The sequence below is a fragment of the Somniosus microcephalus genome, chromosome 7 (assembly GCF_052327205.1).
Source record: "Somniosus microcephalus isolate GS21.2 chromosome 7, FLI_Smic_1.0, whole genome shotgun sequence".
NCBI lineage: Eukaryota > Metazoa > Chordata > Chondrichthyes > Squaliformes > Somniosidae > Somniosus > Somniosus microcephalus.
This window is the reverse complement of record NC_140993.1, coordinates 56,828,309-56,850,314: the sequence shown is the minus strand read 5'-3', so window position 1 is coordinate 56,850,314 and position 22,006 is coordinate 56,828,309. Positions and strand designations below refer to the sequence as shown.

Sequence of the window (22,006 nt, the reverse complement as noted above, 5' to 3'; positions counted from 1 at the left end):
TAACAACGAGTAGACGCGTGTCGAAATAAAACGTTCCCAAACGTAGCTTTGTCTTTTAAACTGTTTACTATAACACTTAACAAACGGAATTACAAAGCAAACACGTATAAACGAACATGGTCAAAAACTGTACTGCTCCAAACCTCACAGCTTCTGCCTCTTTCACCACGTGCAGTTTAAACTGTAAAATGGCTGCACCCATGTGTGGCTTAGGGACTGTTCCATTGTGGCAAGAATGAAGGGGGTGTCGGACTATACTACTGGAGCAAGAAAATAGGGGGCTCTTACAGACCTATTTCCCTTAGTAGAGGGGTCAAAAACAAGGGGGCAGAGATTTAAAGTAATTGGGGGAAGGTTTTGACGGGAACTTTCTTCACCCAGAGGGTTGTGGGGGTCTGGAACTCACTGCCTGAAAGGGTGGTAGAGGCAGGAACCCTAGCCACATTTTAAAAGTACTTGGATGTGCACTTGGGATGCTGTAACCTGCAGGGTTATGGACCAAGAGCTGGGAAGTAGGATTAGGCTGGTCGGTGTGGACACGATGGGCCGAAATGGCCTCCTTCTGTGCTGTAACTTTCTATGATTCTATGATTCTATGCATGAAAAAGATGGTAGTCGTTAATATGTGAAAGCTTTAGATGATGGGTTTAGGGGTTAATGTGGATTTAAAACTTGCTCTCTGTGTTGATTAGAAACCACTAGGGAACTTTTCACACGACTGGACTCCCGGCTTGTCCGAGTAGATCTGAACCAGTCTGTTCCGAACCAACGTTACCAGCTCTTCAAACATCAGTTTCCAACTGCACAGGCTGAGCTGTGGTGCCTGGCACGTAAGTAATCCAGTTTAGATCTATCGCTTATTTATTTTTAATCGATTTTGTGTCTTTATCCCTGATTTTAAAGCTGAAATTTTGGTCCGGAACCACCAAAGTTAAGGAAAGAACTTTAAAAAGAACTTGTACTTATATAGAACCTTTCACAAGCTCAGGTTGTCCCAAAGCACTTTACAGCCAATGACATACCCTTGAAGTGTAGTCACTGTTGTAATGTAGGAAACACGGCAGCCAGTTTGCTCACAGCAAGATCCCACAAACAGCACTGCGATAATGACCAGATAATCCGTTTATCTGTGATGTTGGTTGAGCATTCAATATTGGCCAGGACCCCAGGGAAAACTCCACAACCTTTTGACTCAGAGGCCAGTGCGCTACCCACTGAGTCACAGCTGACACCTTAGCTCAAGTTCCAACTCTTCCAGGGGGCAGGAAATGCAGAGCATTACACTCAAAGTAACCAGGCTCACGTTTGCCCCGCTTTAAACTAAGGGTGTCAGGTGTTCATTGGAGTGCCCAAACTGGCCCAATTGAAATGGGATAGAGTTCACCGATTGTTTTTGTTGATCACTGAGCTGGTTTCTCCATTTTCTTTTCAGGTTGTACAGAGGAGAAATTTTGCAAGGTGGCATCTTTACGTGACAGCAGGACCCTGCATTATGAATGTGTGCTGTACCCGGACACGCAGCTTTGCCAACCTAGTCGTGACCCTGAGTCTTCTGCAATGAACTGCAGCCTTGTCCTACCTGAGGAACCACAAGTACTGTACAGGAAGAAGGGTGAGTCACTCGATGCTGCTTTACATTGATTAGAGTATGGGTTTTAGAATAAAGGGAACACTCACCATAGCATAGCACCCAAATAGCATGCAGATCAGGATGGTCCCACAATTGATAATTGGTTTTTGTGAAGGGATGCAATACATAGAAACGGACTGCTTCTAGCAGTTGAGGGGTCTAGAATGAGGGAACATAAATACAAGATTAACTGTAAGCGATTTAGGACAGAGAGCAGGAGAAACCTTTATACATCGAGTGTTGTGAGGCTGTGGAATGCACTATCAGAGTTACTGATTGTCAACGTCTATGAATAGGTGGTTGAAGGAAAAGGGAATAACAGGATATAGAACTGGGTGGGCATGTGGGATTAGGACAATTGCTTGCATGAGGATAAACACCAACATAGACTCATTGAGCCAAAAGACCTGTTTCCGTGTTGAAATTGTACGTAATGTAATGTAATTCTGTCACTGTATGTAATTGTATGTAATTCTATTTAATTTCTATGTAATTCTATTTATACAAACGTAGCTGAGCTCATCTGAGGTGACGGGAGTGCTACAATTGTTAACCTGGCCTTAGGCTAAGAAGGGGGAAAGACAGGGATGGATGGGCGGCGCAGACACGATGGGCCGAAGGGCCTCTTTCTGTGCTGTAAAACTCTATGACTCTATGACTCTATAACATCAGTAGGAGTTCTCTCACCCGGCCATTATTCAGTAACTCTTGCTGGAAAGTACATGTGGGGATTTGACATGACAGAGCGCGAAGAAGTGACGCCATGTCTCAACAACTCAGAACGCAATTGGATAAGACACAACAGGCGTAGTGGGGTCACTTGGCTGTTCAGAGATGTTTCAGGGGGAGCTGTGTTATTCAGCCCGACTTTATTCATTTATTCTCAGTGCATTGCAACTTTAGCCAAATCTCAGACTATAATTATTTGTGGAGCGCTGCTAGGGGCTCTTTTTCATTTATTTGGTATTCAGGAAAAAAGATTCTCCTTGGAGAAAACTGCATGGGACATGATTGGTCATTTACAAATAGCACATAAAACTGCAGATGCCCCGAAGGAGGCTGTCCCATCGTGCACATTTACCGCAGTGTCTGTCGTGAACTTCCGTCAGTCTTCTTTTTCATCGCCAGTGTCTCAGTCGGGGCCACAGCGAGGAGGCTGCTTCAGATCGGAACGTTTCCGGGACCTCACAGCAGGGCTGTGGTAAAAATCAGAAACTGCACCTCAGGCCTGAACTACCTGTGAGCAGCACCAAGGGAGATCCACAAGCATGGATTATATAATCGACACCCCTGTGCATCTGCCCCCAGAGAAATGTATAATCAGGGCGTGAACAAATACCCAAAGTAAAACTCGGGCGCAAGTGTGTTACGCACGAAGGTTCACGCGATTGATTCATGGGATGGCGGGACTGTCGTATGAGAAAAGATTGAGTAAACTAAGCCTGTATTCTCTTGAATTCAGAAGAATGAGAGAGGATCTCATTGAAGCATACACAATTATTACAGGGCTTGATAGGATGGACGCTGGGAGAATGTTTCCCTTGGCTGGGGAGTCTAGAACCAGGGGCCACAGCCTCAGAATAAGGGGTCGGCCATTCAGGACTGAGATGAGAAGAAATTTCTTCACACAGAGGGTGGTGAATCTTTGGAATTCTCTACCCCAGAGGGCTGTGGAGGCTCAGTCATTGGGTATATTCAAAACAGAAGTCGATAGATTTCTGACCAGTAAGGGCATCAAGGGATATGGCGATAGGGCCGGTGAATGGAGTTGAGGCAGAAGATCAGCCATGATCTCATTGAATGGCGGAGCAGGCTCGAGGGGCCGAATGGCCTACTCCTGCTCCTATTTCTTATGTTCTTATGTGATTACCCTACCCTCGAATTTCCTTCCTCTTTTACGCCCATCCATCGATCTCTGCGCCCGAACAGATCTCATCTCATATTGGCTCTGTCCCCAGACTGTGCATGTGATGCAGGCCATCCATTCCTGCCCTGGAAGATAGTGCCAAGTTTTGATCACTCCTTGTCTGAAGAGTCCTGTACTTGCCTTCCGGAGTCTATTTCACATATCTGATTCTCTGTACATGGGGAGAGTAAGTTCCTTCTAATTTGCAGTTGCTTAATTTTGTTCTCATGGCCTCTAGTCCTCCATTCTCAGTTCCAGCTAATGTATTGAAGTTGTATGTTTTGATTTCAGAGGAAATAATTAATACTTTACAAAAACATTTCATAAAGAACTGTTTAAAGAACCAAACCACCGTCTAGTGATGGATTACCAGGCTGATTTTCAAATTTAGCACTGCCGTTTTCCCTCAAGCAATAGTGTCTGGTCTGTGGTGCTTTATGAGTATCTGTGTTAACCATATCAAGAACCTGTAAATTGGGCATGTTCTCACTGGAGAAGAGAAGGTTGAGAGGTTGTTAGAGCAGGCCATTGCTTTATGTCACTTGGCAGACCTGATGACTTGGTGCACAGGAGACTGCTGGAAAAGTGTCTCCTCTGTTCACTGTGTGTCTGTGCTAACCACGTGCGCTCAAAGGTTCCGAGCTCGAGGAGCAGCTGGGGACACTCCTTCACATACAGGAGACTGAAGGGTTCCTGAAATGCACATTACAGGAGGTAGTCACCCCTCAGGTCGAGGAAGTTAATGAGGAAGGGAAGTAAGTGGGAGACCAAACATTGGCGTAGGGACAGGAGGCAGTACAGAGACCCCCTGATAGTTCTGAATTTAATAGTTGCTGACTACTCGTGCTTTCCGAAAGCAGAGTTATCTTTTCAGACTCCCATCCATGCAACTCATGTGGTCCAGTCCCTGCTATATGATTTCTCCAGCTTCAAAATCGCCCCACAATCCTTGTGCTGTTTAAGAACATAAGAACATACGAACGTAAGAATTAGGAGCAGGAGTAGGCCATATGGCCTTCCAAGCCTGCTCTGCCACTCAATAAGATCATGGCTGATCTTCGACCTCAACTCCACTTTCCTGCCCAATCCCCATATCCCTTGATTCCCCTAGAGTCCAAAAATCGATCTATCTCAGCCTTGAATATACTCAACAATTCAGCCCTTTGCGGTAGAGAATTCCAAAGATTCACAGCCCTCTGAGTGAAGAAATTCCTCCTTATCTCAGTCTTAAAAGACCGACTCCTTATCCTGAGACTATGCCCCCTAGTTCTAGACACTCCAGCCAGGGGAAACAATCTCTCAGCATCTAACCTGTCAGAATCCTCAGATTCTTATATGTTTCAATGAGATCACCTCCCATTCTTCTAAACTCCAGAGTGTATAGGCCCAATCTACTCAGTCTCTCCTCATAGGACAACCCTCTCATCCCAGGGATCAGTCTAGTGAACCTTCGTTGCACTGCCTCTAAGGCATGTATGTCCTTTCTCAGATATGGAGACTAAAACAGTACTCCAGGTGTGGTCTCACCAAAGCTCTGTACAATTGTAGTAAGACTTCCTTACTCTTGTACTCCAACCCCCTTGCAATAAAGGCTAACATACCATTTGCCTTCCTAATTGTTTGCTGTACCTGCATGCTAACTTTCTGTGTTTCCTGTACGAGGACACCTAAATCTCTCTGAAAAAGATTTAGGGGATGGGCAATAAATGCAGGCCTGCCAGTGACGCCCATACCAGTGAATTAAAAAAAACATAGAGCAACTGATTACTGAACGATCGACTGTACTCAGCCATGTGAAAAAGACTGGAACCACTGGCCATATAACTCTGCGGCCATGCCTCAGCTGTTCCCCTCTCGCCCACCTACACTTGTGCTACTGTTCAACAGTCAGCTGTTTCCTGCCCATGCCACCGCCACCCCCCCACTCCCCGTCCCGCACCCCGAGTGCAAATAGCTTCGAGGGTCGGAAAAGCAGAGGGTTGGCAATAAAGCTGTTGAGTTCAGCAGCGTCTGAATTTTGAGTGGTAGACTTGCTAGCATGAAGGCTCTGCAAATTGGAAATGGGAAGCTGATGGGGAAGCAGTTTGGGAGGGGAAACGATTCCAATACAGACGAAGGAAGAAAACTGCGGGAAAAGAAGGAAGATCAGAAGGAACAGGGGACAGCTGACTCGAACCACTAGTGGAAGGAACTGGCAGGCATGAGCCAAGCTAAACCTTAGCTGGGGAACAGAGCTGGAGGAACAACTTCTAGAAAGAGGTCAACTTGGTATGTGGATTGAACAACTCAGGAAGCTGACTCAGATCCTCTGGGCATTCCAGCAACTTATTTATTGCAGATTTTGTTTATTTTAGACAGGCAATTAATCACTTCTTAAATATAATTTATTATACACCTTCTCCAATCAGTGGCTTATTTCTTTTTTTGTAGTCAAATAATTATTGATTCATTGCTGTCACGCAATTTAACATTTAATTCAGACAGTTTATTCAGTCATTCTACTCAACTGGTGAATTATTATTTGTACAAAACATTCATTTATTTATTCTATCCAGCAATGAATTTGATCATTTATGCACTTATTTATCCGTTTGAGGCCCAGTGGGTTAGGCCTTCATGAAATAAAGTCATTCCAGATTAGTCATTTCTTTATTAGTGATTCTCAAATAAGTCTTGCTTCACTTGGCATTATTCAGTAAAGGTTCTCACAGGTAAGTAGGAATGGAAATGTTGAGCTAAAAGATGAATATAATAAGATGAGACTACAGGATCAAGCAGAGACAGGTTTCCTGAGATAAGACGTCACTTGAAGGTATCCAGTTGGTAAGGACTGAACTAATACATTTTTGGAAGGTGATTAAGAAGAGGAAAAATACAATAAATACACTACACCTTAAAAGGAGCAGAGGAGTGGAGAGAAAAGGGCCTGAATTTTCTCCAGGTAGGCGGGCTGGGGCTAGGGGGCCTCCGAGGCGGGCGGGAAACCCAGGAAGCTGGGTTTCCTGCAGGCCCTGCCGACTTTAAAGGCTGGGCCAGATTTTCATGTGAGGCCTCGGATTCCTGCCCTCAGCCAGCCAGATTGAGAGGCTGGCTGGCTGCTGGCGGGTAGGCCTTCAGATGTGGAGAGGGAGCGAGGGGTCGGTCCGGGGGAGGGCACTATCGGGGATGGGGGGGGGAGGTCGGGATCGGCAGGGGGAGGTTGGAGGATCGACGGGCGGGAGGTCGGGGATTGGAGGGGGGGGTCGGGGATCGGCGGGGGGGGTGCCATGGAGCGGGAGGGGCGTTCGAGGATCGGCATGGGATAGATCGGGGATCAGGGATGGATGTTGGGGGATGGGGGGCAGAGGGGCGGGGGGTTGGCTGGGGATCAGCAGCGGGGAGAGAGGATCAGGGCCGGCCACTGAAGGATTGTGGCCAGCCTCAGCATCATTAATGGGGGGGGGGGAGGAGGCCTGGGGTGTTGATCGGAGGCCTCGTGAGGGGGTCTCCGCTCGTGGGAGGTGGGTTAGGCAGGGACCCTGGATCCAGGAGGTAGGTGTAAAGGCACTTACCTTTGGCTGCAGCAGTCCCCGCCTCGGTTTAACTGCCGGGTTTCACGAATTGTGTGAAACCTGTCCACATGCAGTTAAATTCAAAATGGACAGGAAAAAAGAGGTTTCCAGCCTCATTATAATATTTAAATTGATGTTCCACTCCCTGGGATCGGGTTGGTCGCCCCCGTCCTGCCCCACCCCTATCCCGCTACCGTTAAAACTGAAAGTGGGCAGGTTGGAGGTGGGATCAGGTCAAGAATCCCATTTTTAATACTTTATTTACCCCCACACTCCATACCCACCCATTTTTTTTTTAGGGGGAAATTCCGGCCAAGGGTTCAGAGACACATATCTTTAAAAATGGGAACACAAGTTGATAAAGCTGCCAGGTAAAGCATGTGGGATCTTAGGTTTTATAAGTCGGAGCATAAAGTACAAGCAACGAGGTAATGCTAAAACTTTGTGTAACATTGGTTGGGCCGCAGTTAGAATATTGGCCTGGAAATCCCACGCGCCAACTTATCTCTGGCCTGAGCCCCCACAGTTCATCAAGGTTCAGGGTCAGCAAAGCAATTGTGGTATTTGTAGTCCCACCAAGTTGCCCGCGAGGGGAACTGCTGAGGCATTGCCACAGGGTTATATGGCCAGTGGTGCCAATCCTTTTCACAGGGCCAAGTACAGTCGATAGTTCAGTAATCAGTTGCACGATGGTTTTTTTAATTCTCTGGTATGGGCATCACTGGCAGACCTGCAGTTATTGCCCATCCCTAGTTGCCCTTGAAAAGAAAGAAAGAAAGACTTGCATTTATATAGCGCCTTTCACAACCACCGGACGTCTCAAAGCACTTTACAGCCATTGGCTGTACTTTTGGAGTGTAGTCACTGTTGTAAGATGGGAAACACGACCGCCAATTTGCACACAGGAAACTCCCACAAACAGCAATGTGATAATGACCAGATAAACTGTTTTTTTGTTATGTTGTTTGAGGCATAAATATTGGCCAGGACACCGGGGCTAACTCCCCTACTCATTTTCGAAATAGTGCCATGGGATCTTTTACGTCCACCTGAGAGAGCAGACGGGGCCTCGGCTTAACGTCTCATCCAAAATATGGCACGTCTGACAGTGCAGCACTCCCTCAGCACTGCACTGTCAGCCTAGATTTATGTGCTCAAGTCCCTGGCGTGGCGATTTGAACTTACAACCTCAGAGGCGAGTGTGCTACCCACTGAGCCATGGCTGACAGAGTGAAAAGGTACAGCTTCTTCTTGAACTGCAGCAGTCTGTGTGGTGAAGGTGCTCCCACAGTGCTGTTAGTTCATAAATTCCAGGATTATGATCCAGCGACAATGAAGGAATGGCGATATATGTGCAAATTGGATTAGTGCGTGACTTGGAGGGAGACTTGGAGGTGATGGTGCTCCCACACACCTGCTGCCCTCGTCCTTTTAGGAAGCGGAGGTCAATGGTTTGGGAGGTAAATGAATAGTCTCCATTTTATATCACAGTTTTTAGCAATCTAGGACGCAAGGAAACGAATGGTGTTCTGATGCCTATCATTGCTAAGGCATTTACAATGGAAAATATGTTAAATGATGTATTTCTGTCAGTAACAAACCCTGTTTCTCTGGGGTTTCTGCCAATATTCCACCAAAAAGATTGGGAGAAACCCCACAAAATTACTGCCGCATTAGTCATTTGAGTGTAAGTTGTTGTTTGGATACAGTTTCTATCGATTTCTGCTGGGAATTTGTAAAAAAAAATGTTAAATTGTACAGAAGAAAGGCCATTCGTTTTATTGTGGCTGTGTCAGTGCTAGCTTCCCACAATCTGCTCGAAACCCATTCCCCTGCTCTTTCCCTGTACCCTTTAATATTTTCTTCTTTAAATGATTGGCTAACTCAGCACAGCCTGATTGTGACCTTTCTAGTGTGTATGTGGCTCAGTACCTCATTGGCCAGTGTGTGTGTGGCTCAGTACCTCATTGGCCAGTGTGTGTGTGGCTCAGTACCTCATTGGCCAGCGTGTGTGTGGCTCAGTACTGTAGTGTATGTATCTTTTTAAGAGAGAACTACTTTTACAGCTCCTGTATACTGTAGTATCGGCAGTGACCACACCTGTATATAAGCCTTGAGCATGCCTCTGTACCCCAGTCTTGAGACTACCCTACTCCAGTAAATACCTGTTGATTGTTAAGTTACAGCATCCGTGTAGTTATTGAAAAACATCATACTCTCAGAATCACGGATCTAACAGTGACGACGAGTGTCGATTCGAATCTACCTGCAACTCTGTATTTCCCTTCGAGGATTCACTCCAGGGAGGGCGGTGGAAGAAAGTCGAGGCCAGAAGCACGGGCGTCGACCATGAGCAACCGCCCAGTCATCCGGCAGAGAGTGAACATCGCAGGGGAGGCTGTGGAGAGCCGGGCTTGGTTCCCCAGCCATGACGATCAGCAACAGACTGACAACAGGTACAGTGCAGACCCTTCCCGGACAGCGGCGGCTGGAGCCGACCGACGGCAGAGAAAAAGCCGAGCAGCGTCGATGGGGTAAGAGAGAGGGTGAAGCGCACAGGGCGCAGCCGGGGGTTGAAAACCGAGCGGCATCGAGGAAAAACAAAATGGAGAGAGAGAGGGTAAAGCAGCAGCCGGGTTCAGGACCGAGCGGCGGAAATGGGAAAGGCGCACAGAAAAAAAAACAAAAAACGTGCAGAGCACAGCCAGGGCTCAAGGGCTGAACAGTGTCTGCGGGGAGAAGAAGGGAGAGCGCGGGAGACGCCATTGAGCCGCGGAGAAGAAGGAAGAGCGCGGGAGACGCCCATTTTAGAAGCCGCAGCGGAGAAGAAGGGCGAGCGCGGGAAGAAAGGAAAGCGCGGGAGACACCATTTTGTGCCAGTGGAGAAGAAGGGAGAGCACGGGAGACACCATTATTGACAGTTAAATCACACCCAGGGATGCCGAAGAGTGGCAGTATCTCTACGTTCGACAATGAAGTCGAAGATTGGGCGACATATGTGGAACGTGTTGAGGTGCACTGCAGGGCGAATGAAGTGCCAGATGCTAGGAAAGCACTGGTTTTGTTAAATTCCATGGGTGCAAAAACTTATGGCTTACTGTGAAAACTAATAACCCCAGAGAAGCCCGTGAATAAGAATTTTGAAAGCATAGTGGAAATCCTACAGGACCACTTAAACCCCACACCGCTGCTGATAGCAGAAAGATTTAAGTTCCATAAAAGGAACCAACATAAAGACGAAAGCAATGCTGAGTTCTTAACGGAACTGCGCAAGCTATCGAAACACTGCCAGTTTGGAGTGGGACTAGCAGATACGTTAAGGGACAAGTTTGTGTGTGGTCTTCAAAGTGAAGGAACCCAGAAACGGCTTCTATCAGAAAAGGATCTTACGCTGGACAAGGCTTTCAGCATGGCAGTATCACACAAAGCAGCCGCAAGGGGCGCTGCAGAGATACAACGGAGACCGCAAGAATATGGCACCAATGAAATGTCCTATGTAACAGGGAAGTGTTATTGCTGCGGCAGAACAACACATGACCAGAAGGATTGTTGGTTCAAGGACCAAGTGTGTAGACAGTGTGGAAAAGCAGGACACATAGCAAGAGTCTGCAGGTCTGGGAAGAAAACCAACAGCAAGAAATCTCCACAGGAGAAGTACAAAAAGGTACATAAGGTGATGGACAGTAGTTCAGATGAACAGAAAAGTGATACAGACTCCGGAAGCAAGGAGCTGGGTTGTCTGAAACTACATAAGGTAACCAAAATGGAGGATCACCAGACTATCTGGGTTACACTCAAGATAGACGGCGTCCAAGTGAAAATGGAATTGGACACAGGATCAGCCCTAACAGTCATAAACCAAAGGGACTACAAGCGGCTATTTTCACATATACCCTTGAAGGCTACAGAGATTGTCTTGAAGACGTACGCGGGGCAAAAAGTCTACCCCAAAGGAAAAATAAGGGTGAAAGTGATATACAAAGGCCAGGAAATACCTAAAATGGACTTATATGTATTGCCAGATGGGGGACCACCACTACTAGGATGTGAATGGATCTGGAAGATACAATTAGATTGGCATTCCATACAGGCACTGAAGGTTGAGGCCTAAAAGGATGACGATGTCACACCTGGACGACTGTCAAAAGTGCTAACTGACGCAAAAGAAGTGTTCCAGGAGGGACTCGGAACACTAAAAGGCATAACAGCAACGATTAAAATAGAGGAAAATGCAAGCCCAAAGTTTCTTAAGGCCAGACCAGTGCCTTATGCGATCAGACCAGCCGTCGAAGCAGAGCTGGAAGGTTTGGAACGTTCAGGAGTACTGTCCAAAGTAGACTGGAGCGGGTGGGCTACACCCATCGTTCCTGTAATGAAGAGGTCATTGAGTAATACGCCTGGGGAACCAAAGAAGGTCCGCATCTGTGGGGATTTAAGGTGACAGTGAACCCAGTCCTTCACACGGTACAATATCCACTTCCACGAATTGAGGATATTTTCGCCTCACTATCTGGAGGTAAATGCTTCACCAAAATTGATCTAGCCCAGGCGAACTTGCAAGTGGAGGTAGAAGAAGCCTCGAAACAATACCTCATAAAGGTCTCTACCAATACAACCGGCTGGTGTTCGGGGTAGCATCGGCTCCGGCAATTTGGCAAAGGGCGATGGATCAAGTCCTGCAAGGGATTCCAGGGACCCAGTGTTATTTGGACGACATCCTGGTCACGGGCGAAAATGACAGTGATCACCTCGCCAACCTGGAGAAGGTGCTCACCAGATTAAAGGAATATGGGCTATGAGCTAATCGCCACAAGTGCGAGTTTTTCCAGAAGCAGATCTCGTATTGTGGCCACGTTATCGATGAAGAGGGGTTACATAAGTCCCCTGAAAAGATTGAGGCAGTAGTCAAGGCTCCAGCACCGGAAAATGTGTCACAACTGAGGTCGTTCCTCGGGCTGGTAAACTACTACCATAAGTTCTTACCAAATTTGTCTACGGTATTACACCCACTGAACACCCTACTGCAAGCAGGGGTACCATGGAAGTGGAATGACGAACGTAAACGAGCTTTCCAGAAGTGCAAAGAATTGATCACATCAAAAGAGGTGTTGGCCCATTTCAACCCAGCACTATCAATTCGTTTGGCATGTGATGCATCACCCTATGGGATTGGAGTGGTGCTGTTGCACAAATTCCCAGACGGGTTGGAGAGGCCAGTAGACTTTGCGTCTCGGTCACTAACCTCAGCCGAGCGCAACTATGCCCAGATTGACAGGGAGGCCCTCAGCCTAGTATGGGGAGTAAAAAAATTCAACCACTATCTGCATGGGCAGAAGTTCACCTTGCTGACTGACCACCAACCACTTGTCTCCATCTTTAATCCAAAGAAGGGCGTTCCGGTGATGACTGCACAACGGTTACAAAGATGGTCCCTGTTTCTAGGGGCAAATCAATATGAAATAGAATATAAAGGCACGAAACAGCATGGAAACGCTGATGGGCTATCACGCCTGCCACTGCCTACTGTGGAGGAAGCAGCAGCAGTGGACCCTATCGAAATATTTTATTCGTCGATAATTGAACGATTGCCAGTAACTAACGCGGATATAGAGAAGGAGACCCGCATTGATCCGACGCTGTCTCGGGTATATGATTTGACGGTGAGGGGATGGCCAACACATGGCGACTCACTGTTGCCAGCATTCTCATCCAGAAGAGAACAGCTGTCAGTATGCCAGGGGACAGTGATGTGTGGATCCAGAGTGGTGATTCCACCCAAGTTAAGGGAGAGAGTGCTAAATGAGCTTCATGAAGGTCATCTGGGAGGGGTGAAAATGAAAAGCCTTGCTCGGGCTTATGTGTGGTGGCCGGGAATCGATCAACAAATCGAGGACCTAATCAAGAGCTGCTCAGGATGCCAGAAGGTCCAAAATGCATCACCACATGCCCCTCTACACCCATGGGAGTGGCCCTCCTCTCCATGGCAATGGGTGCATATTGATTTTGCTTGTCCATTCATGGACTCAATGTTCTTAATAGCAGTGGATGCTCACTCGAAATGGCCTGAGGTGATAAAAATGTCCTCAACCACTACAGAGAAAACGATTGCAGTCCTACGGACCATATTTGCCAGGAACGGCTTGCCAGAGCAGATTTGCTCTGATAATGGACCACAGTTTGTGTCCGAAGAGTTTCGGAAATGCATGAGAAGGAATGCGGTAAGGCATTACACATCCGCCCCGTATCATCCAGCCACAAATGGATTGGCTGAGAGGTTCGTACAAACCTTTAAAAAGGCGATAAAGGCCATGTGCGACGATGAAATTCCACTACAGCATAAGGTGGACAATTTCTTATTAGCCTACAGAAATGCGACACATGCAGTTACCAACCAGACCCCGGCCATGATGTTCTTTAACCGAAGGTTGAGATATTGTCTGGATTTGCTCAGACCAAATGTGCGAAGAAATGTTGAGGATAAACAATTCCAGCACATCAATTCGAAGCCGACAAGGAGCTTCAACGTAGGACATCCAGTCTTGGCCCGTGACTACCGAACAGAGAAATGGCAATCCGGAACGATATGCACAAGACAGGGGCCATTAATGTACACAGTGGATGTCAGGGAGAACATTGTGAGACGCCACGTCGATCAGATCTTAGCGTCACAGGAACGAGTCAACCCCATGTCTCGCGTACCTGGGGGTGAACCCGACATACCGGTAGCATCTACCTCAGAACCAGTAGCAGTGGAAACCGATGAACTAACCGACGAAAAGGGGCCAGAATCGCCTCCGCACCAAGAACAAGAACCGCAGGAAAGGCGCTATCCCGAATGGATCAGGAAGCCGCCCCAAAGACTGAATCTATAAATGGACTATTGTTGTTTAATGTGCATGTTCAAGTGTTAATTGTTATTTGAATATTATGGGTACTGCTAATCTAAAAGGGGAGGAATTGTAGTGTATGTATCTTTAAGAGAGAACTACTTTTACAGCTCCTGTATACTGTAGTACCGGCAGTGAACACACCTGTATATAAGCCTTGAGCATGCCTCTGTACCCCAGTCTTGAGAATACCCTACTCCAGTCAACACCTGTTGATTGTTAAGTTACAGCATCCGTGTGGTTATTGAAAAACATCATACTCTCAGAATCACGGATCTAACAATTACCTCATTGGCCAGTGTGTGTGTGGCTCAGTACCTCATTGGCCAGTGTTTGTGTGGCTCAGTACCACACCGGCCAGTGTGTGTGTGGCTCAGTACCTCATTGGCCAGTGTGTGTGTGGCTCAGTACCTCATTGGCCAGCGTGTGTGTGGCTCAGTACCACATCGGCCAGTGTGTGTGTGGCTCAGTACCTCATCGGCCACTGTGTGTGTGGCTCAGTACCTCATTGGCCAGTGTGTGTGTGACTCAGTACCTCATTGGCCAGTGTGTGTGTGGCTCAGTACCGCACCGGTCAGTGTGTGTGTGGCTCAGTACCTCATTGGTTAGTGTGTGTGTGGCTCAGTACCTCATTGGTTAGTGTGTGTGTGGCTCAGTACCACACCAGCCAGTGTGTATGTGGCTCAGTACCGCACCGGTCAGTGTGTGTGTGGCTCAGTACCGCACTGGTTAGTGTGTGTGTGGCTCAGTACCTCATTGGCCAGTGTGTGTGTGACTCAGTACCTCATTGGCCAGCGTGTGTGTGACTCAGTACCTCATTGGCCACTGTGTGTGTGACTCTGTACCTCATTGGCCACTGTGTGTGTGACTCAGTACCTCATTGGCCAGCGTGTGTGTGACTCAGTACCTCATTGGCCACTGTGTGTGGGGCTCAGTACCTCATTGGCCAGTGTGTGTGTGACTCAGTACCACATCGGCCAGTGTGTGTGTGACTCAGTACCTCATTGGCCAGCGTGTGTGTGGCTCTGTACCTCATTGGCCACTGTGTGTGGGGCTCAGTACCTCATTGGCCAGTGTGTGTGTGGCTCAGTACCTCATTGGCCAGTGTGAGTGTGGCTCAGTACCTCATTGGCCAGTGTGTGTGTGACTCAGTACCACAGCGGCCAGTTTGTGTGTGGCTCAGTACCGCACTGGCTAGTGTGTGTGTGGCTCAGTACCGCACTGGCTAGTGTGTGTGTGGCTCAGTACCGCACTGGCTAGTGTGTGTGTGGCTCAGTACCGCACCGGCCAGTGTGTGTGTGGCTCAGTACTGCACCGGTTAGTGTGTGTGTGACTCAGTACCGCACCGGCCAGTGTGTGTGTGGCTCAGTACCACACCGGCCAGTGTGTGTGTGACTCAGTACCGCACTGGCTAGTGTGTGTGTGGCTCAGTACTGCACCGGTTAGTGTGTGTGTGACTCAGTACCGCACCGGCCAGTGTGTGTGTGACTCAGTACCACACCGGCCAGTGTGTGTGTGACTCAGTACCACACCGGCCAGTGTGTGTGTGACTCAGTACCGCACTGGCTAGTGTGTGTGTGGCTCAGTACCGCACCGGTTAGTGTGTGTGTGACTCAGTACTGCACCGGTTAGTGTGTGTGTGGCTCAGTACCACACCGGCCAGTGTGTGTGGGGCTCAGTACCACACCGGCCAGTGTGTGTGTGGCTCAGTACCACATCGGCCAGTGTGTGTGTGACTCAGTACCGCACTGGCTAGTGTGTGTGTGGCTCAGTACTGCACCGGTTAGTGTGTGTGTGGCTCAGTACCGCACCGGCCAGTGTGTGTGTGGCTCAGTACCACATCGGCCAGTTTGTGTGTGGCTCAGTACTGCACCGGTTAGTGTGTGTGTGACTCAGTACTGCACCGGTTAGTGTGTGTGTGGCTCAGTACCGCACCGGCCAGTTTGTGTGTGGCTCAGTACTGCACCGGTTAGTGTGTGTGTGGCTCAGTACCACATCGGCCAGTTTGTGTGTGGCTCAGTACTGCACCGGTTAGTGTGTGTGTGGCTCAGTACCACATCGGCCAGTTTGTGTGTGGCTTAGTACCGCACCGGTTAGTGTGTGTGTGGCTCAGTACCACATCGGCCAGTTTGTGTGTGACTCAGTACCACACCGGTTAGTGTGTGTGTGGCTCAGTACCACATCGGCCAGTTTGTGTGTGACTCAGTACCACACCGGTTAGTGTGTGTGTGGCTTAGTACCACATCGGCCAGTTTGTGTGTGACTCAGTACCACAGCGGCCTGTGCACTCTTCCACTGAGCCATCCGTCCAGCTTATGCCAAATACTTTTTCATGAACGTGCTGCCCTTTTAAAGCACTGTGAACTGTACTTAAATCTAATTTCCTTGGTTTAATGCTGAAAAACATATTGAGTGGCTTAATGGCATTTGAGATAATTGTCATTTAGAGCATGTTTTTACATCCGTTCCAGATCCTGAGCTCTTAATAATGGCCAATAAGTGTTTGATGGACTCCCCTCACCATACCAAAGCACTCTCCTCTTCCTCCCTCCCTGCTTTGCTAATTACTGCATGACAGGACATAGGCGAGAGTTTACATTTCCGTAGTTTCATTCTCTCTCACGCTGTGTCGTCACAATTTAAACAAGCTGATCGAGGCTGAAAGGAACCCCCCCTTGGACCCGAACTCAAACCTTGTTTTTATGCGTTGCCCATGGAGACAGTGAGGCATTTTCATTCCTATTTAAACAGCTGGGATCAGTTTCCTTGAAAAACCCCAAGTCAGATGATAGCAACAGGTATACTGGAGTCTGGTAGCCCTGAGAGCCGCACAAAGCATAGTTGTGAGGGATTCAGACCATGTGTTTCTGTGTTTTTTTTTAACTAGAAACTGGTTTTGAGGAAACCTCGGTGTCCTAAAGCCAGTCCTGTTTCAGATATTTTTGTTTAAGAGGGTGGAGCATGCGGAGGTGAAAACTGCAGAGGTTCTTTTTAATCCAGGAAACGTTCCCACAAATAGATTGTATTGTTTTCATCGCTGCATCACCTGAAGTCAGCAATAAGTAGCATCTGGGAGCACAAAAACGCAGGACTTGTTTATTAAAGGAACTGTGTCTTCCGTGACAAAACATTGGGCCGGATCTTTCTGGAAAGGGGCATCTGGTGGCATGCCCTGTTTGTTAGGCTTTTTTCTGCACCCTTATCTAAAAAATGTTTTGCGGCGTAACTTGCTGGAAGTGCGAGCTGATAACACCGTGCTGAGGGCAACAGGGCATCTGGGACCTTAGCGAACGGTGGAACCAACAGTGTATCTCCTTGACAATGAGATTTAAGGAATTTAAAAGCAACAGCGGAATGACTGAGGAGGAGGGTAAATTTGAGTCAGATCAGGTACAGAAGGAAAAATAAAGAGAGGGAAAGAAAGATTGGATAAGGAGAGAGAGAAATGTGACAGAAAGGAAAAGTAATGAAATATAAAAATTTAAAATTTGACATTTTTAAAATCTCCAAGAACAATTTACCACCTGAAGGAATGAGACACGACAGTTTAAATTGTTCAATTTCTGGGCCAGAGGGGTTGATTGGCATTGCATTAATAATTATCACATCGGTAAAAAGGTACTTATGCAGTTAATTACCAGACTTGACTTTCTTTGGCGAGTTTAATGGGCAATTAATGTGCAAATCCAGCAAGTCTAAGGGCGAGATGCTGTTTGTGCAAAGCAAACGGCGGAACAGTGTAAATTGACCAGCAAGCTCTAGAGCTTTGCAACTCAAGCCGTGACGTAAGAAAACTACTAGGCACTTGGTCAAAGTATTAAACAAAGCTTTAATCAACTGTTTTTCAACATGGAGATCTAGTTGTGTCCTTCACTAGTTCCTGTTAAAGAATGTCCTGTGCAAGCTGGGCCCATGCCCGAGTATTTATACTCTCCCTGGACAGCGGCACCAGCAGGCCGCCTAGTATCATTTCATAAGTCATAAGAATGACAAGATTCATGTCAAGCCATATCTTTTAATCCCCTGAACTTTCTGACCAATTTTCATATTAAAAACAATGTGTGTCATGACTTGCCATTATTTTTACAGCAAGATCCGGAGAAAATTAGCAGCCACTTGGACAAGCATGGACTAATAAGGAGAGCCAACATAGATGTGTTAAAGGCAAATCATGTTTGATTAACTTGATTGAGTTTTGATGAGGTAACAGAGAGAGTGGATATAACCGTGCAGTTGATGTGTATATGGACTTTCAAAAGGTGTTTGAGGAACTACAAAATATTTGGCTTGTTAGCAAAATTGAAGCTCATGGGATAAAAGGGGCTGTAGTAGCATGGATACAAAATTGGCTAAGGGATAGAACACAGAGGCCTAGAAATTGGGTTGGGGCGCCAAAGTGGCGCAAAAGTCGGCGGAGCGCAGGATTTAGCGCAGCGATCGGAGTGATACCGATCGCCAGAAATTCAGTTTCAGTGCCCCTCGAGGGACACGGGGCGAGGCTCAAGGCGCTCCATGTCCCTCTTAGGGCGCTGAAACTGATTATCGCAGCGCAACGTGCCGCAGCGCCACATGCTGCGGCACGGCACGCTGCGGTACTGCAGGCCTTCCTCCCACTGTTAAGGGGGAGGTGCCTGCAACAGCGCGATCCCCGATCGCGAGTGCCAGCAAATGAGCCCGGCACCAAGGAGAAGTACCGGGCGCTCGGGAAACAGCCGGCAATGCTGGGGGGGGGGGGGGTTAGGAGGCCGGGAACGGAGGTGCTGGCAGGCGGCCGCCGAAAAAGCGACCGCCCCGCACCTCCACCTTAACTTGCGCCGCTCCGGCACAGTAAGGCCCCGTGAACCGAGCGCGGGTAGCGAGCGGCGCAACTGCGGTGTTCGCTACCAAATATCGCGAACGGGGCACGAATGGGGCGCTGCGCACACCGATGACGTCATCGGTGACGGCGCAGCGCAAATGCCTAACGCCACCATTAGCGCCCCTACTGAATATCGCCGCAGATGCAGCCAGTGGCGCTACAGCCACTGACTGCCTCTTTAGGCGCTAACAGGTGGCGCTACTCACCCAATTTCTCCCCCAGAGAGTTGTAGGAATAGCTGTTTTTTGGACTGCAGGGATGTCCACGGTGGTGTTGCCCAGGGTTCAGTACTAGGACCACTACTGTTTTTGATATACACTAATGACTTGGACTTGGGGGTACAGGGCACAAATTCAACATTTGCAGATGACGTGAAACTTGGAAGTGTAGTAAACAGTGAGGAAGATAGTTATAGACTTCGAGGACATAGACAGGCTGGTGGAATGGGCGGACACATGGCAGATGAAATTCAGTGCATGAAGTGTGAGGTGATACATTTTGGTAGGAAGAATCCAAGCTAAGTGGTACAATTTTAAAGGGGGTACAAGAAGAGAGAGACGTGGGGTGTTTGTGCACAAATCTTTGAAGGTGGCAGAACAGGTTAACAAAGCAGTTAATAAAGCATATGGGATCCTGGGCTTTATAAATAGAGGCAGAGAGTACAAAATCCAGAAAGTTATGCTAAACCTATACAAAACACTGGTTCGGCCCCAACTGGAGTATTGTGTCCTTCTTCAAAATAGTACCATGGGATCTTTTACATATACCTGGGATCGAAGGTGAGGCCTCAGTTTAACGTCTCACCTCCAACAGTGCAGCACAACCTCAGTACTGCACTGAAGTATCAGCCTCAATTTTGTGCTCAAGCCTCTGGATTCGGACTTGAGCCCACATCTTTATGACTCAGAGGCAAGTGTGCTACCTGCTGAACCATGATGTGGGTGAAGGGAGAAAGGACGAAGGGCTGTGTGCCACTTGTACCACAAAGGCATCATACACAAGTGACATGATGACACATTTTAATGTCCTATTTTACTTAATAAATGAGGAATGTTTTGCCGGACATCTTTTTTGGAAAAACAATGACCCGTTAAATCAGCAGCTTCATGGTTGTCCATCTGCACAATGCAACTGTTCCAAGTGCTTCTTGGGTACAGAAAGTGATTTGCAGCTCTCTCCTGATGGCTTCATGAGTTATCTTACAAGGAGCTGAGCCACCCAGAGTTCGACCCCAACCTCTGCCAAGGGCACCATCGGGAGTGTTGCAGTTGGCCTCAGTGTGCCTGGCTCAGGGAGGAAGATCAGCCTGTGTTCTTGCTCCGGATTGCATTCCAGTGAATGTGCATGCGTGTGGATATTGGGTGAGTATGGGATCCACAACTGCAACAGCTTTCATTTATATAACGACTTTAGCATAGAAAATGTCACAAAGCACCTTACAGAGAGGGGGATAAAAAGGTATTGGTAAGGGAACAGACACCAGAGACATGGAGGGAGAGATTAGGAGGGGTGAGTGGTTTGGGTTCAAAGTATCTCAAATGTGGTGAAAGGAGAATGGGATAGGGTGGATTTATATACCTCTAATTCCAGTTTATTTTTTGTTTTCCTATATGTGGTTAATTTTCCCAGCCACATGAAATTTCTAAAATGTCTCCTTCCATTTCTGAAGTAAATAGGCCCAAATAAAGGCCCAGGCCTTGGATGAGGCCTAAAAAGGTAGACCATTTTGTGTTTTGCTTTCTGCCCATTTTCACTCATTCGCTTGCTTCATATTGTTGATTACACATGTAAAATTTGGATTCTGAAAATGAAAGGCACTGGCACTAATCATTTTTTTTCCAAAAACAGCAGAGTATTGTATCATTAGCCCCCAGTCAGGTTACTTAGAGAAGAATAATACCAGTCTGCAGCAAGGTTTCTTTCATCTGAGGTTTTATGATACATAACATTTTACAACAGCGGGTTTCTCCAGCTGTGGTGGTTTAGATTAAAAGATTAAATCACCTTGGAGGAGATGGAAAGACGCAGACAGGTCAGCGTGAGAGACAGAGACTGCCTGAGGTGAATCTTACTCTTGCTGAGCTTTCCCTTTTCCGTGTGTTTGAAATCTCCACCCTACACAGTAGTAAAGTGTCTCATTAGCTATTTATATAGACTAAAAGGAATGCCGTTTTTGATTTTAGGAACTTTAAAAAGAATCTTTCTTACTCCATTTCTGTTTTATTGGATGCACAGGGTGTGAAATTGGTCGTTGTCAATAGCATAAAATGGGCTCATAGCGAATCGCCAGCCTGTTTTACACCTCGCCCGATTTCCTTTTCTATTTACATCAAGACCAGTTTCACCCCCACAAGGTCTCATAACTGATTCATTTCTCCCTTCTTCTGACACTGATAATTCTTGCTGGGGTACGGATCCACGTATATTTGTAGGTCTCTGGCTCTTCACCAAGAGGCCATTATTCATGCATGAGCCTAGACAGAGAGCGTCTGCAGGCTATGTGACACCACGGGCTGTCCCATCCTCACCCAATGCTCACACATGGACTTTCCAGCAGAGGTTATGGGACACACTGGATCACAGCCAGATTTAACCACTTCCCCCCCCCCCCGACCTCCGCCCTCCCCACTGTCCTTATTCCCCAGACCTGGGACACTGGGGAAAATTGTGGTGCCTGCAACTACAGCCCTGGTTGAGATTGCCTAATTCAATACAGACCAGCGTTCAAACATGGGTCTTCCTCTCCTGTGGCTCTGTGTCACACTGTGCACGATATTTACCCAGTTGTGGGGATGGAAGCAGCCACTTAGATTTAAATTGCAAGTTCTGCTATACAGTTAAGTCGAAGGCTAAGACATTGGAGGATGGGGGTTGGGGGTGGTGGTACAACAGGTGCAGACTCCTTGAGTGATGATGATACCATTGAGAATAGAATGCTCCTATTTTAATCGCTTTAAATAGTAGATAGGAATATCTGTCTGTTACTCTTCTATTTTTATCCTGAATTTTTCCCATTCTCATTCTTTGGCCGCGATTTTCTCAGCAGCGTTGGGATGGTGGCGGGAGAGCTGGTTTCCGAGTTCCAGTCCCGATCCCAGCTGCAGCCACTCTGTCAAAGGGATTTTCCATAGATTGACCTTGTTAAGCCCACCCTGCGGGCTTCTGGGCCAATTA

General features: G+C 47.5%; 1 protein-coding gene across 1 annotated transcript in view; it reads left to right on the top strand.

Annotated features, from left to right (window-relative positions):
* The window catches only part of tg (thyroglobulin), a 604,630-nt gene that overhangs the window by 178,859 nt on the left and 403,765 nt on the right, over positions 1-22,006 (top strand). Inside the window, exons 28-29 of the mRNA XM_085993935.1 lie at positions 693-830; positions 1,433-1,612. Of these exons, the coding sequence (XP_085850061.1) occupies positions 693-830; positions 1,433-1,612 (318 nt within the window). The remainder of the gene's footprint in view (positions 1-692; positions 831-1,432; positions 1,613-22,006) is intronic.